The sequence below is a fragment of the Oncorhynchus tshawytscha genome, linkage group LG07 (genome assembly GCF_018296145.1).
Source record: "Oncorhynchus tshawytscha isolate Ot180627B linkage group LG07, Otsh_v2.0, whole genome shotgun sequence".
NCBI lineage: Eukaryota > Metazoa > Chordata > Actinopteri > Salmoniformes > Salmonidae > Oncorhynchus > Oncorhynchus tshawytscha.
In genome coordinates, this window is record NC_056435.1 from 47,447,924 (window position 1) to 47,465,496 (window position 17,573).

General features: G+C 42.9%; 1 protein-coding gene across 3 annotated transcripts in view; it reads right to left on the minus strand.

Annotated features, from left to right (window-relative positions):
* LOC112255286 (inositol 1,4,5-trisphosphate receptor type 1-like) overlaps positions 1–17,573 on the minus strand; it is a 181,213-nt gene that overhangs the window by 145,950 nt on the left and 17,690 nt on the right. For all 3 annotated transcript variants that reach the window (XM_042324501.1, XM_042324500.1, XM_042324499.1), the window contains exons 4-10: positions 7,215–7,330; positions 6,309–6,395; positions 5,628–5,786; positions 1,644–1,742; positions 810–893; positions 446–592; positions 131–226 (exon numbers count right to left, since the gene is read on the minus strand). In XM_042324501.1, the coding sequence (XP_042180435.1) occupies positions 131–226; positions 446–592; positions 810–893; positions 1,644–1,742; positions 5,628–5,786; positions 6,309–6,395; positions 7,215–7,330 (788 nt within the window). The remainder of the gene's footprint in view (positions 1–130; positions 227–445; positions 593–809; positions 894–1,643; positions 1,743–5,627; positions 5,787–6,308; positions 6,396–7,214; positions 7,331–17,573) is intronic.

Consider the following 17,573-nt stretch of genomic DNA (forward strand, 5'->3'; position numbering starts at 1 on the left):
GAAAACACACAACAGTACACACATACAATGAACAAGCTAGGGCTCTCTTCACAATCAGAGGTCTCAATGTGACTTCCTGGCAACAATATATATTTTTTGTGTGCGTGTGGTAAAAGCAGTGTTTACTGACCTCTGCAGCCAGGTAGTGTCCAGTGGCCAGGTGTTTGAACCTAAACAGACTGTTCCAATAGCCAGCTCCACCTCGACATGGATCATGCTGCACCACCTGGCAAGAGGAGAAACACAGCGATCAGTCACGTCATATCTTACCCTGAAGTTGTGTACATGCACATATTAACAACTTGTAAGCCCATATACACATCAAACAGAAAACTGAACTTTAAGTCAGAATAAATTTGCAGTTGTGAGGGAGAAGTAAAATTGCCATGATCTGAGGGGCTTTCTCCGCTTCTACAATTTCTATTTCTATGCACTTCCTCCTCACCTCCACCTCCCATAAGGCTTTGCTGCTAGTTGCCGAGGTAGCAGACTGGCGTCCAGTGGTGCGCAGGAAGACATATTGTTTTTTCCGGTGGTCGTCACAGGTGAGGAACTTCTCCTGCTCTGCATGGAACAGGCGCACCACGTCACCCTGTCAACAAACAGACAGGAAGGTTGTTACCACAGAGACTGCTAGGGGAAGTGTCACTGCCTTGGGACATATTTTTAAGCTACCTATAACATTTAACAGCGTTGTGTCTTCAACTGGGATACTGGGTTCGTCGACCCATTATTTTCTGATTCATACTAAAGGCAATGTGAACTGTGAAAATCAGGCCTGATTGGTTGAAATTTGTGATAAAACCAACCCCTTTTAGAATGATCTCCTGATTGTCACCCCATTTCATGAACAGCACGATCTTCCAGCTGGTGTTACAGTTGACCGAGTTCACCTGAAACACCAAGCATACAAAAAGAGTTACCAGTTTAATCCCTTAACAGCAACACATGCAACAATCATCACTGAGGGAATTTGATTATCTGGTCCGATTACCCTGGTGGATGGAGTTTGTACAGGGTGAAAAGTGATTGCATCAGTTTTGGAACCGGCCTGCCTCCCAGCGTGCGCCAGGTGCCCAGTTTAAAGCCCCCGGAGAAGTCGGCTCAAAACAAAAGTGACATAGCCTAGGCTAGATTAAGCATGTGGAGTAATGAATAGGATTCTTAGTTTTCACATGCAAAAGTCTTTGCTCTGCCTTCCCAATGAAAACTAGTCTGAAAATTCAAACATGTATTTTATGGAAAGAGCTGTACGTTTCTGGACCATGCACCATGCTGTCGACAACATGACCGAGCGGCACAGATTACTGTTCCATTTGAGAAGGGCACTCCTCCCTCACCGCTTTTGCCAGTTCACATCACAAGCCATAGACTGGTGCACCGCGGCTCAGGTTAATAGATCTCCTTCACTGGTATCCTATAACTATAAAGAGGCACACCATTCTCACAGAATGAGCTGCAGACTAGAGCTAAATGCTAATCCTAGACATAATTGATGCAAATGTGGAGGACCATGGCACAATGCTGTAATGTTTGAAATGATAGGAGGGGGCCAGTAACACTACACACTCCTATAAATACTGTACATACAGTATTTGTATAAACCCATATGAGAGGACCTGGAGACAGCGTGAGGGTCTAACCTCGTTACATCCTGGGTTGTCCACTAGTTGATGGGTGCTGGCATGAAGGGGCTGGCCAGCATTCACAGGGTTCAGGACCACCTTGTCCCCTATCACCACCTGGAATGAAAACACACATTACAATTTAGTATGCATGCATTACACATGTGCACGTCAGCTGCTAGGGGCTATGAAACATGAACAAAACTCATTTGCATGTGTCTGTCTGCAGTCAAATACAGGACAGTATGTGAAGCTCTGAATCTCAAACACAAATCACTCATCCAGAGGGCCTATTACCTAGACGTAGTACTAGAACAACAGTCATGGCTCCACCTTAGGTCACCCTGTCCTGGGGCTCCTACTCACCTCAAGATCTTGGCAGGGAGAGCCAGGAGATTTAGGATCATTCAAACAGCTCTAGAGACTTGTCCTTAAAGGCGGGGCTGAACTTCATGATTTCAATTCTCCTTATTAGGAAATGCGACAGAACGAGATTTGGGTCTTGGAGACTTGCTTTGATGTGGGTGTCACTTGTGTGTGTGTGTGCGTGTGTGTGAAAGTGGGAAGCATTTGTACTTTATCTGTCAAAATTGTACACAGTCACTCCCCCTTTTAGATAACTTGAAAAAGTCTAACCAGGTCTAGCCAAAATGTTTTACCAATTATATTCAGCTGGCTGGTGTGCGACATCGGCAAAGTTGGTTTGACTTTGGATAGACCGTATGTGGAGCTAGTTAGGGACCTTCAATAAATTACAGAATGTAAATGGGACAAAATGTTGATATTGCACATGTTTTACTTGTCTCATTAAATGCTTTTAATATTTGTACATGAATTTCTATAATTTACAGTTGTTAAGGTTAAGTCATTGAAATTCGGAGCTATTGACATTTTAAAATATTGTCCCATATACATTGTGTAATTCACTGATGGTCCCATGGACATCAGGATCGGGTCGTCTGAAGCTGCACGCCGAATTGATGATTACACCTGTTTTGTTGTTGACTGATACCAATGCCACATGCTGTTTTCTACCAGAGAAGTTGTTTATTGCCTTCAGTTGCTCTTTAAAGTACAAGGCTCCAGCATGGTGCCACTTATAAGCCCAGTCAGTCCAAAGATAGAGCTGATCTGGCCCTCATCAAAGAGGATTAGAGTGGAAAGCCGGCACAAAACACCTGACCTGGGCCTGACCCCTTTTCCTGTCCCAGCCTAAACACTGACTCGGCCTGAGGTGATACAGCCATTTGTGTTGTTGTGGCTGTAGAATGACTCCTGGCCTCTGTTGCTTTAATCCACAAAGAGACTACTATGCTGCACACATGGCTAGCACAACTGACAGGAACACACCTGATTGATTGACGTGCAAGCTGGCTGCTACTTAAAGTTGATGTTGGAAGTTTACATACACCTTAGCCAAATACATTTAAACTCAGTTTTTCACAATTCCTGACATTTAATCCCAGGGAAAAAAATCCATGTTTTAGGTCAGTTAGGATCACCGCTTTATTTTAAGAATGTGAAAATGTCAGAATAGTAGAGAGAATGATTTATTTCAGCTTGTATTTCTTTCATCACATTCCCAGTGGGTCAGAAGTTTACATACACTCAATTAGTATTTGGTAGCATTGCCTTAAAATTGTTTAACTTCGGTGAAAAGTTTCGGGTAGCCTTCCAGAAGCTTCCCACAATAAGTTGGGTGAATGTTGGCCCATTCTTCCTGACAGAGCTGGTGTAACGGAGTCAGGTTTGCAGGCCTCCTTGCACGCACACACTTTTTCAGTTCTACCCACATAGGATTGGGGGTCAGAGCTTGTGATGGCCTCTCCAATACCTTGACCTTGTTGTTCTTAAGCCATTTTGCCACAACTTTGGAAGTATGCTTGGGGTCATAGTCCATTTGAAAGACCCATTTGCGACCAAGCTTTAACTGATGTCTTGAGATGTTGCTTCAATATATCCAAGTAATTTTCCATCCTCATGATGCCATGCCAAACATAACAATGGTCATTATGGCCAAACAGTTCTATTTTTGTTTCATCAGACCAGAGGACATTTTTCCAAAAAGTACAATCTTTGTCCCCATGTGCAGTGGCAAACTGTAGTCCGGCTTTTTTATGGCGGTTTTGGAGCAGTGGCTTCTTCCTTGCTGAGCGGCCGTTCAGGTTATGTCGATATAGGACTTGTTTAACTGTGGATATAGATACTTTTGTACCGGTTCCCTCCAGCATCTTCACAAGGTCCTTTGCTGTTGTTCTGGGATTGATTTGCACTTTTCGCACCAAAGTACGTCGATCTCTAGGAGACAGAACGCGTCTCCTTTCTGAGCGGTATTACGGCTGCGTGGCCCCATGGTGTTTATACTTGGCGTACTATTTCTTTGTACAGATGAATGTGATACCTTCCGGCATTTGGAAATTGCTCTAAAGGATAAACCAGACTTGTTAGGTCTACAATATTTTTTATGAGTTTTGGAATATGTTTTATTTATTTTTTGAAAGTCTAGGAAGGTATATCTGTGACCATATTGCCTTACACATTTGATTCACTCAGTCTGACAGATTGTTCATGTTTCCAGAAGCTGTGATTCAGGCGATCCTATACAGTATGTGTGATCATTGCCATAGGTGTAACTCACACTGTCTCCTGTGAAGCACAGCTGGTAGAAGGGATGGATGTATAAAACCATAAGGATATAACTCACACTGTCTCCTGTGAAGCACAGCTGGTAGAAGGGATGGATGTATAAAACCATAAGGATATAACTCACACTGTCTCCTGTGAAGCACAGCTGGTAGAAGGGATGGATGTATAAAACCATAAGGATATAACTCACACTGTCTCCTGTGAAGCACAGCTGGTAGAAGGGATGGATGTATAAAACCATAAGGATATAACTCACACTGTCTCCTGTGAAGCACAGCTGGTAGAAGGGATGGATGTATAAAACCATAAGGATATAACTCACACTGTCTCCTGTGAAGCACAGCTGGTAGAAGGGATGGATGTATAAAACCATAAGGATATAACTCACACTGTCTCCTGTGAAGCACAGCTGGTAGAAGGGATGGATGTATAAAACCATAAGGATATAACTCACACTGTCTCCTGTGAAGCACAGCTGGTAGAAGGGATGGATGTATAAAACCATAAGGATATAACTCACACTGTCTCCTGTGAAGCACAGCTGGTAGAAGGGATGGATGTATAAAACCATAAGGATATAACTCACACTGTCTCCTGTGAAGCACAGCTGGTAGAAGGGATGGATGTATAAAACCATAAGGATATAACTCACACTCTCTCCTGTGAAGCACAGCTGGTAGAAGGGATGGATGTATAAAACCATAAGGATATAACTCACACTCTCTCCTATGTAGAACCATATTTAACTCTCACTAATGCCTATGGAGCACAGCTTGTAGAACCATGATATAGATACAGTGGAACTCACAAGGTCTCCAGCACATGCGGTAAAGAAGTCAATCGAACTCGACCAAAACAATGGAAATGCCATGGAGGAAAGATCCTGAATCTTCTCATTGCCCCCCAGCAATGAGGAGATTCAGGCTAGTATTTATGTGTATTTCACACTAAATCCGAGTATAATGCTTGTATTGATGTCAACCCCAATACATATTCATGTCATCATCACCAATCATCTGCATTCCAGTTCAAAATGACTGACTATCTCCACCGATTTCTGTACGCTAGCTATTCTATCAGCTTATAACGGGACTTAGCAGTCACTTCTAAACCTGAAAAGGGGAAACTTCTAAATGTTATGCAGCAAAAACAGAAATAAATCCAAAAAGGACTTTATTAACTACATTTTGGGCCTGTTACAATACATCAATCATTTGACGAATATCCTATTTGTTAGATCAGATTTGTTGAATGTTCCCCAATCCGGTATCCACCTTCTATCCCCACTTCTGCGTTCCATTGACCTCTTTACAGCATCTATGCTGAAGCTTGGAGAACCATATAGACAGAACTCACACTGTCTCCTATGGAGCGCAACTTGTAGAAGGGTTGAATGTAGAACCAGGAGCCTTCGTTCCCGGCTGTGTCCAGCATCACTCTCATGGCATTCTTCTCCAGCAGCGCAGGCAGACGCTTGTTCACTGTCAGGTACTTGTTACTCTTCAGATGGAGGAGCTGGAGGAATACAGCAAACATATTGGGGATGGAATATGTTGCGATACAATATTATAAGATACGATACAATAACCCAGCAGTCTGTCATTGTGTGATACAAACATACTGACAAGTTTTGCTTGTGCACATCATCTTCTTCACAGGGTTTATTTCTGCGTTGTATGAGCTTTCTCTGCCCTTATGGGTATGCAGTACGTTTTAGTCTCAGACTGGAAGGTTTTGACTGAGAAAAGAAAATGCTCAATTCTGAAGCTAGAAAAACACCATCTAGATCCTCCCACATCACTGTTCTAGTTATAAACAAACAGAAACCGCATGGATGCCTCCAGGGTTCTCCAAGTTTGGAACCAGCAAAATATCTTGGATGGGAAGCCTCGTAAACTGTGTCACGCTAAAACCCAATAGAAATTTGTGGGGTATGAGATTCATTATGGCGTAGATTGGCTTCATTGACATGACTTTTAGCTGTGGATACAAGCCAATCACTGTTCTTCCAGACAATGAATATGTATACACACACACCTGAATGACGTTCCCATACTGAATCACCGTTCCGAGCAACTTTTTATTTTCTGAATCGTTTTGCTTCTTTTCCAAATCTGCTGCATGCTACACAAGTGATGGAAAAAGGAGTTAGAGACCATTACTATTGCTAGTAGTAACATTGCTACTGCTTTTGCACAAATGTATCCACATGGACTTGAGTAAGAAGGACTAATTTCAATGACAGAAATCTAAAGAATGTAGCAATGGCAAGTGCAGCTAACAGCAACACTCCTGCAAGCTTCAACTGAAGGGCTAGAACCTAAAACTCTGGCCTCACATCCCCATGGTAACACAGGAGAGATCTGAATCTATAATTGTATGACTCCGTAGTCAGATACCAGGAGGCTTTAAGTGGTATTGTATCAGAACAGGGTGGGAGGGAGAAAGAGCTGAGAGAGAGAGAAGAAAGGTGGGATGGTGGTAGTAATGAAACTACAGGTTCAGAAATGTCTATAAAAGGACCTGAACATTACCTCTACCTCAGCAAATATATAATCCCCCTAAGAACACCATCACACCAGTGTGGGGACAGAAAACCTAAACCCTTTAAGAGAGCTCCTCAAACCATACATGTTGTTAAAGGGAATTGCAGGATGTAGTATTTCACACTTGAATGACAGATTACCACAGTCAAGGAAAATAACATGAGTGTAAGTGCTTTACTAATGTAGTTGTATTGGATTTTGGAAGTAGTGCTAGTTTAGATTAGTTTAGTTATCTAAGAGGGCTCATCTATTGTATCTCTTCGGATGTGGATGGGCTAATACTTCGAATGACATTTGGAGTCATTATACCACTGATTAATTGATATAATAAATCATATAATTCAGTAATATCATGGTAAGACAGTTGAGATGGGTGAGGGTTGGGGGAGTGACTCACGTGTAGTTTGTTGAGGAGGACCGTGTCTGTGGTGCTGTTTCCTCCGGGCTTCGCTGCCTTCCAGAACTGTTTCTGAGCAGAGTACCGGTTCATAGGACACAACCTGAACAGACAATCTGGACAGAGAGACACTAAGACGATGAATAACAGTTTCAGAGGTGAAGGATGGTTAAGATTGAGTTGTTGTCAATGCAGCTACAATTGAAGTCAGAAGTTTATATACACTTAGGTTGGAGTCAATAAAACTCTTTTTCAACCACTACACACATTTCTTGTTAACAAACTATAGTTTTGGCAAGTCGCTTAGTACATCTACTTTGTGCATGACACAGGTCATTTTTCCAACAATTGTTTACAGACAGATTATTTCACTGCATCACAATTCCAGTGGGTCAGAAGTAAATAAATTCACAGTGCTCAGTGACACACACACACACACACACACACTTGCATCATCCTTCTCACAGGGGTACATGCTAAAACACACATGAGCACACGCACGCACACACTTACAGATGGCTTGCATCAGGTTCCTATCCAGATAAGTCTCATGAGCTCAGATGAAAGATTGGGGAGGACGTGACATGAGACAGGCCACTGGGGGAACATTAGAGAGGGGGAAAGGGGATAGGGAACTCAGCATGTAACAGAGGGTCTGTCCGTGAGACCATTTCCACTGAAACGTCTGGGATAGGATTGTATACAGTGGGTACAGTACAGTACTGCAGCACTGTAAAAAATGTTGATTCAACGTACAATTATAAGGCAACCAGTTTCAACAGTTTGGTGAGTTTCCTCAGCAAACTCACAACAAAAAGTTAGTGTTAGAATGTTGTTTAGCAAACTCACAATCCTATTGCAGCTTTTTTCATTTGATTTCTTTGTGAGTATGTTGAGATATGACAGTCACTGTACATAACGCCAAACAACTGGCCAGTCCTGAAAGTATTGTAATTGTACCAGTCATTTCCATAGCCACAATAGGAAGCAGACAGAGAAACAGCTCCTCAGATTTGCATGTGTTCTCAGTTAAACCAACCAAGCAGTTTCACTTCTGGCATATCTAACGTACAAGTTGTTCACACATACTGTACTGTTGCAGTGATTAAAGGCTCCACTGACCAACACACACAAGTACTTAGTATGTCAATAATTTTGGCTAGAGAGGGGTATCATAACCAGCCCATTAAAATGCCTTGCATACTGGAGATGGTCAGCTCCAAAATCACACTTCATATGTGTATATAGAATGATAACCCTAAACACCTTCATTAAATTGATCTAGCAGCTGAATATTTTACATGGAGACTACATAAGTGTTGCAAAGTAGAGGATACCCACAACCCCCCTTCTCTCAGGCCTGGGTTGTCTCTCTGACCTCAGATCAGATCTCTCTCTTAGGGAAAAGAAGAGAAAATAACAATCTGTCCATCCCCCTTTCTCGCTCTCCAGTCGTAGCAGCAGCAAAGTGACCAAATAAGGTTAGCCAGAGCAGGGGAGTGGGAAGAGAAAGAGAGGAGTGGACTCCAACTCCCCTCTCAATCATCCCTCCATCGCTCCCTCCAAGCTCTCCTCAAGCTAATAGCTGTTAATACCCCCTCTACTTCCCTAGGATATGATTTACACCATGCAATCCAAAACAAACAAACAAATAAGAGAAAGTGGTGTCAGGAGAGAAAGAAATAGGAAAGTGAAAATGGAGGGAGGAGCTCTGATCTATTCCATCAGAGCGCAATGCTCTGGACAGAGCGGCCCTTTGTAGTGTGTGTAGCTTGTGTGCGCGCACACACTGTGTGTGTCAAAAACAGATATTCCGTCTCTAGCGATGGGGCTGATAAAACACGTCCACCAGAATCACATCAAAAAAGGGGTCAAATGGAGCGAAACGGCAGAAGAATGCAGGATACCACAGGGCAGTCGGACCGACTGAGAAACACATCATCTCTACCACAAAACAAGTACCTCATTCTCTCACTCCTCCTCCCCTGTCAGTCAGCTGTGGGAGATATCAGGGAATTATGTGGACGCTCCTTCTCAGAATTCCCATTCGGACTCCGGGAAAAGGGGCGGTGAGATCGCTCTGAGGGAGACCTGGTAAACTGGGGCAGTTAATGACTCAAAACTTTGTTGACATTCCTGGTTTTAGCAGAATATACTGTCTACCAATCACAGAACAAGACTATAACCCACTGATTGTCAACTCATGAGCTCACAGTCATGGAATCCTAATAGAGACCAAAGTGGAGAAAGCTAGGCCACAAGACAATATGGTAAGCAAGCACAGCCCCTGAGAGTACAGAATAATTCAGAGATTGGATGCTAGAGTGGACGAGCCCACTAAGCAGCCTAGTATTTCCCCTAGATCCCCCCCGTTCAGGGCAGGAAACATCAAAACATTCAAATGAAAACAATAAAGGCCACAAAACAACAGAGCTCAGATGTGTTGCCTCTGTCTTGAAAGTTGAAAGGGAAAAAAACTGCGACACACACACACACACGTTATCCTCAGAACATGGTCTTACACAAACAGATACAGAGACCCAGAGAGAGAGAGTGACAGAGAGAGTGACAGAGTGTGACACAGAGAGAAAGAGAGATATCAAAGGCCTGCAGCCTGGAATATGGATGCCTGTCTGGCCTGGTGGAGAGACTCAATAGCCAGGACCAGAACAAATCCAGACAACTTCACAGGTCTGAGTCTATCCTCTGTTCTTATCCTGTTTTACAGTTTATAAAAGGAAGCAACCTCTCAGCTTTATTGCATGGCCCAGTCTCGATGCTCTTCAACAGCTTCCTTCCCTTGCCTAACCTCACTGACAGGTTAGTTCAATATGCTGAAGACATATCCTTATTCTAAACGTCTGTGTTGAGCCTGAAGTATAGAGCTGTTTAATGACCCAGTACACATCCATGTAAACAGTTTTAGCTGTGATGAGGAAGGAAGGAAGCATAAAGGGAGGATGAAGGGAGGAGAGCAAAACAAATAGACAAAAACCAGCCTCTGTCCAGCAGGAGAGATCCCTCTAATGTCTTCCACATGCTCTCACATTGTTATTCACCAACAAAACAGCATTTAGAAAAAACACACAAAGACAAGGTTCTGTCCCTTCTCAGGTATTTCAGGTGGAACAAAGACATTCCAATCTTGTTCACTGTCGATGATGTTAGAAACAGAGTTTGTACCGACTTCTTCAAGGACATGTTACTCCTGAGGAGACGATAATGAGAAGGTTTTGAGAGATCATTGTGGAACGGGGCTAGCTTTATATCCTGCAACAAAGGTGGACATTATAACTGTATTCATGAGAGGAATGGTCACCTCAAGCAACAACTACAACTTTTCAGAACATGCTTCTGAACTGCTACAAAGATCTGCACAGCATTCACTGAGCAGAGGTCCTATGTTAATGAAGGGAAAACTGAACACAATGAGATGAAAACAATTGGTCACTAGGTGTCATATGATGGAATGTAGATTGGTGTGCTACTTCAAACATAATAAAGATGTGTTTCAGCACCAGAATGTGTATGGTCGGATGACGGAGGTGGGAACGTTGACATGAGCCTTTGTTTATGTGAACCCCAGCCTTTGCTGAGCTGTAGCGACATGAAGGGATGTGCAGTGCCTTCAGAAAGTACTCACGCACCTGGACCTTTTCGATACTTTGTTGTGTTACAAAGTGTGATTAAAATAGATGTCATTTTTTTGTCAACAATCTACACAAAATACTCTTGATTGTCAAAGTGAAAGAAAAATGTAAAATAAACTTTCTTAATTGAAAATAAAAACAAATGTATTTTGATTAGGTAAGATAGATTCCAAGAACACAGGATGAGATGTTACTATCCTTTGTGCAAGCACTTCCAAGAGTTAATGAACAGTGAGCGTGGTGAAATTTGGGGAGCGCATCGTCAGTAGTGTACCTTTGGTTCCTAGGGTGTTTCGGCCTTTCACACTATACACCCTCCCCAAAGGCGGCCAGCGACAGGGTGATCAATCCTAAGCTTGCGTCCCATTCCCAATTAGTCATAGGAGTTGCCTTGTTGTTGATAGCCAACATCCCATCCCATATTCAATCAATTACAGCTGTGAGTCTTTTTGTGTAAGTCTCTCCAGAGCTTTCCAAACCTGGATTGCACAATATTTGCCCATTATTCTTTTTAAAATTCTTCAAGCTCTGTCAGGTTGTTTGTTGGTCATTGCTAGACAGACATTTCCATGTCTTGCCATAGATTTTCAAGCCAATTTAAGTCAAAACTGTAACTAGGCCACTCAGGACATTCAATGTCATCTCCAGTTACCTTGAATTTTAGGTTATTTTATTCTGCACAGTCTTCCTCCTTTTCTCTCTGTCCTTTAGGTTAGAATTGTGGAGTAACTACAATGTTGTTTATCTATCCTCAGTTCTCCTATCTCAGCCATTTAACTCTGTAACTTGTTTAAAATTACCATTGTCCTCATTGAAATCCCTGAGCGGTTTCCTTCCTCTCTGGTAATGGAGTTAGGAAGGACGCCTGTATCTTTGTAGTGACTGAGTGTAATAAACCATCCAAAGTGTAATTAATAACTTAACCATGCTCGATGGGATATTCAGTGACACAAAATAGAAATGTAATCCATTTTAAATTCAGGCTGTAACACAACAAAATGTGGAAATCGCAGAGCAAAGAAGTTCAGGGCCCGGAGAAAAAATGTGATAACAAAAAAAGAAAAACAGGAATGATTTTCAGTGCAAAATGTCCAAATTACATCAGTTTAACTGGTTGTAAGGAAATATACTGAAAAAAATAAACATATAAAGTGTAGGTTCCATGAGCTAAAAAAATACATTTTCCATACGCAGAAAAAGCTTATTTCTCTAACATTTTGTGCACAAATTTGTTGACGTCGCCGTGAGCAGTTCTCCTTCGCCAAGATAATCCATCCACCTGACAGGTGTGGCATATCAAGAAGCTGATTAAACAGCTTCCTCACTTCACCATATTTGGGAGTGAATGGAAACGCCAAACAGGAATCTTTACATTTAAAAATTCTGTGAAATTTCTGGCTCATTGTTCTAGGCGGCCACAAAATAAAGAAATGATTAAACTGATGTTACACAATCAAATTCGATATGTAATTAAACAAAGTTCATTAAGGCTGGTTGATTGAGTGAATGCTTATTTTACAATGCTCCTCTGAAACGAGGCCCGCGCCATGCATTAATGAAAGCACTTGTTTCCAAAACTCAAATTATATCTGACTCTTTTTACAGTTCTAATGGATGATGTTAATAAATGTAATGTTTATTGCAATATGAACTATCGTGGGGTCGTGACTCGTCTCATGTGTGATATACAGTTGAAGTCGGAAGTTAACATACACTTACACTAAATATTGCATCTAACTAGCTAGCTAGTACAGTTGTTGCTGATATGAAATAATTGCTGCGGAGTATTGGTTTTATCTTTGGGTGTTTAAAATAAGCTTTGTGAGCTAGCTAGCTTCAGCGAAACTATTTTCCACTGTGCTTTTCTGGTGAGTTCTCCCGCACTGCATCTCGCTTCTTTTTGGTGATACAGTTGAAGTTGGAAGTTTACATACACTTAGGTTGGAGTAATTAAAACTCATTTTTCAACCACTCCACAAATTTCTTGTTAACAAACTATAGTTTTGGCAAGTCGGTCAGGACATCTACTTTGTGCATGAAACAAATAACATACCTGTGGATGTATTTCAAGGCCTACCTTCAAACTCAGTGCCTCTTTGCTTGACATCATGGGAAAATCAAAAGAAATCAGCCCAGACCTCAGAAAAAAATGTGTAGACCTCCACAAGTCTGGTTCATCCTTGGGAGCAATTTCCAAACACCTGAAGGTACCACGTTCATCTGTACAAACAATAGTATGCAATTATAAACACCATGGGACCACGCAGCTGTCATACCGCTCAGGAAGGAGACTTGTTCTGTCTCCTATAGATGAACGTACTTTGGTGTACGAAAAGTGCAAATCAATCCCAGAACAACAGCAAAGGACCTCGTTAAGATCCTGGAGGAAACCGGTACAAAAGTATCTATATCCACAGTAAAACAAGTCCTATATCGACATAACCTGAAAGACCGCTCAGCAAGGAAGAAGCCACTGCTCCAAAACCGCCATAAAAAAGCCAGACTACGGTTTGAACTGCACATGGGGACAAAGATTGTACTTTTTGGAGAAATGTCCTCTGGTCTGATGAAACAAAAATATAACTGTTTGGCCATAATGACCATCGTTATGTTTGGAGGAAAAAGGGGGAGGCTTGCAAGCTGAGGAAAACCATCCCAACCGTTAAGCATGGGGGTGGCAGCATCATGTTGTGGGGGTGCTTTGCTTCAGGAGGGACTGGTGCACTTGACAAAATAGATGGCAAAATTATGTGGATATATTGAAGTAACATCAAGATATCAATCAAGAGGTTAAAGCTTGGTTGCAAATGGGTCTTCCAAATGGACAATGACCCCAAGCATACTTCCAAAGTTATGCCAAAATGGCTTAAGGGACAACAAAGTCAAGGTATTGGAGTGGCCATCACAAAGCCCTGACCTCAATCCTATAGAACATTTGTGGGCAGAACTGAAAAAGCATGTGCGAGCAAGGAGGCCTACAAACCTGACTCAGTTATACCAGCTCTGTCAGGTGGAATGGGCCAAAATTGACCCAGCTTATTGTAGGAAAAGTGTGACCCAAGTTAAACAATTTAAAGGCAATACTACCAAATACTTCTGACCCACTGGGAATGTGATGAAAGAAATACAACCTGAAATAAATAATTATCTTTCATTCTGACATTTCACATTTTTTAAATAAAGTGGTGATCCTAACTGACCTAAAACAGGGATTTTTTTACTAGGATTAAATGGAATTGTGAAAAACTGAGTTTAAATGTTTTTGGCTAAGGTGTATGTAAACTTCCGACTTCAACTGTACATGGCTTATTGATAACAACTCTGTTTCCTACTATAGGCATTTGGCTGCCTAGTGATTCTAATGGTCTGATGTAAATAGTTGGCATCGGAGAGTTACCAAGTGCTTTTTAAAAATTTACCTTTATTTAACGAGGCAAGTCGGTTAAGAACAAATTCTTATTTACAATGACGGCATACCCCAGCCAAACCCGGACGATGCTGGGCCAATTGTGCGCCGCCCTATGGGACTCCCAATCACGGCCGGATGTGATACAATAGTATTGAATAAACTCAACTGAAACACATCAATCCATTCCATATCTTTACACTATAAATGACACAGGGACGGTATACAGTGGGGCAAAAAAGTATTTAGTCAGCCACCAATTGTGCAAGTTCTCCCACTTAAAAAGATGAGGGAAGCCTGTAATTTTCATCATAGGTACACTTCAACTAAAAAAATCCAGAAAATCACATTGTAGGATTTTTAATGAAATTTATTTGCAAATTATGGTGGAAAATAAGTATATGGTCAATAACAAAAGTTTCTTATATACCCTTTGTTGGCAATGACAGAGGTCAAACATTTTCTGTAAGTCTTCACAAGGTTTTCACACACTGTTGCTGGTATTTTGGCCCATTCCTCCATGCAGATCTCCTCTGGAGCAGTGATGTTTTGGGGATGTTGCTGGGCAACACGGACTTTCAACTCCCTCCAAAGATTTTCTATGGGGTTGAGTTCTGGAGACTGGCTAGGCCACTCCAGGACCTTGAAATGCTTCTTATGAAGCCACTCCTTCATTGCCCGGGCGGTGTGTTTGGGATCATTGTCATGCTGAAAGACCCAGCCACGTTTCATCTTCAATGCCCTTGCTGATGGAAGGAGGTTTTCACTCAAAATCTCATGATACATGGCCCCATTCATTCTTCCCTTTACACGGATCAGTCGTCCTGGTCCCTTTGCAGAAAAACAGAGCCAAAGCATGATGTTTCCACCCCCATGCTTCCCAGTAGGTATGGTGTTCTTTGGATGAAACTCAGCATTCTTTGTCCTCCAAACACACCGAGTTGAGTTTTTACCAAAATAGTTATATTTTGGTTTCATCTGACCATATGACATTCTCCCAATCTTCTTCTGGATCATCCAAATGCTCTCTAGCAAACTTCAGACGGGCCTGGACATGTACTGGCTTAAGCAGGGGGACACGTCTGGCACTGCAGGATTTGAGTCCCTGGCGGCATAGTGTGTTACTGATGATAGGCTTTGTTACTTGTCCCAGCTCTCTGCAGGTCATTCACTAGGTCCCCCCGTGTGGTTCTGGGATTTTTGCTCACCGTTCTTGTGATCATTTTGACCCCACGGGGTGAGATCTTGCGTGGAGCCCCAGATCGAGGGAGATTATCAGTGGTCTTGTATGTCTTCCATTTCCTAATAATTGCTCCCACAGTTGATTTCTTCAAACCAAGCTGCTTACCTATTGCAGATTCAGTCTTCCCAGCCTGGTGCAGGTCTACAATTTTGTTTCTGGTGTCCTTTGACAGCTCTTTGGTCTTGGCCATAGTGGAGTTTGGAGTGTGACTGTTTGAGGTTGTGGACAGGTGTCTTTTATACTGATAACAAGTTCAAACAGGTGCCATTAATACAGGTAACGAGTGGAAAACTGAGGAGCCTCTTAAAGAAGAAGTTACAGGTCTGTGAGAGCCAGAAATCTTGCTTGTTTGTAGGTGACCAAATACTTATTTTCCACCATAATTTGCAAATAAATTCATTAAAAATCCTACAATGTGATTTTTTTTTCTCATTTTGTCTGTCATAGTTGAAGTGTACCTATGATGACAATTACAGGCCTCTCATCTTTTTAAGTGGGAGAACTTGCACAATTGGTGGCTGACTAAATACTTTTTTGCCCCACTGTATCTTGCCTAGGGAAGCAGCAGAACTGATAGGATCGGGCCAGACAAACAAGAATTTGCCTCCTCGTTACTTTGTCCTCAAGGCTGTCTTTACTCTGTTTTGGGGAAAGAACACCCTCTCAGCGGGCACACTGGAAACAGGGATAATCAACACAATCTTTGCCAATTTTGCCCAGTCTGAGTACAACTTATGAGGACCTTGCGTCGTTTGACTGAGTAAAAATAGAAAAACACATGCATTGCCGCTTCCGAGCAGCTTGATGATTTATTAGCCTATGAAGTATATTTGCCTTTGAAGTTGGAGCACATCGACTGGTATTTCCATCAATTAATAAAAAGCATTATTTTGCAATGGATGTTAGCTTTTTGTGGATAATTTGGCCGGCCACTATTTTATTAGCTTTTGATAATGGAAACCTTGCTGTCTGCCGGTGTCGCCACCATCTACCACGTGCTACTCCGGTAGACAACCGGCGGGAGCTGCTACTCCGGTAGACAACCGGCGGGAGCTGCTACTCCGGTAGACAACCGGCGGGAGCTGCTACTCCGGTACACAACCGGCGGGAGCTGCTACTCCGGGCGGGAGCTGCTACACACAACCGGCGGGAGCTGCTACTCCGGTCCAACCGGCGGGAGCTGCTACACAACCGGCGGGAGCTGCTACTCCGGTACACAACCGGCGGGAGCTGCTACCCGGTACACAACAGGCGGGAGCTGCTACTCCGGTACACAACCGGCGGGAGCTGGGAGCTGCTACTCCGGTACACAACCGGCGGGAGCTGCTACTCCGGTACACAACCGGCGGGAGCTGCTACTCCGGCACACAACCGGCGGGAGCTGCTACACACACCGGCGGGAGCTGCTACTCCGGCACACAACCGGCGGGAGCTGCTACTCCGGCACACAACCGGCGGGAGCTGCTACACAACCGGCGGGAGCTGCTACTCCGGTACACAACCGGCGGGAGCTGCTACTCCGGCACACAACCGGCGGGAGCTGCTACTCCGGCACACAACAGGCGGGAGCTGCTACTCCGGTACACAACAGGCGGGAGCTGCTACTCCGGTACACAACAGGCGGGAGCTGCTACTCCGGTACACAACAGGTGTACCGGAGTAGGTGGGAGCGACACCGTGTGCTAGCCAGCCATCTCCTGTCTACTGGAGCACCCCTGCCTACATACTGGAGTTATAGCTTAAAAATTGACCAATAGAAGTTTAAAAAGGGAATGCCCACATGCAGGAATGTCCTGAATTGCAGGCAGCAGTTGAACCCTTCACTTTTTCTGCCCGTTTCCAAAAGCACTTCGTGTGTAGGCTATCTGGCGCACATTTAATTAGGCCCTAAAGATTATAGGCTTACGAACTAATGTCAGATGGTCCCAAATAAAGAAAAACTTCAATGGTGCCTATAGATATAACATGCACAAGAATTATACATTTGTGCATTTTTTAAGGTAATGTTCTCTTTATTCAACCCGACCGCCACACATCGTTCCTTCATCCACACAATATTT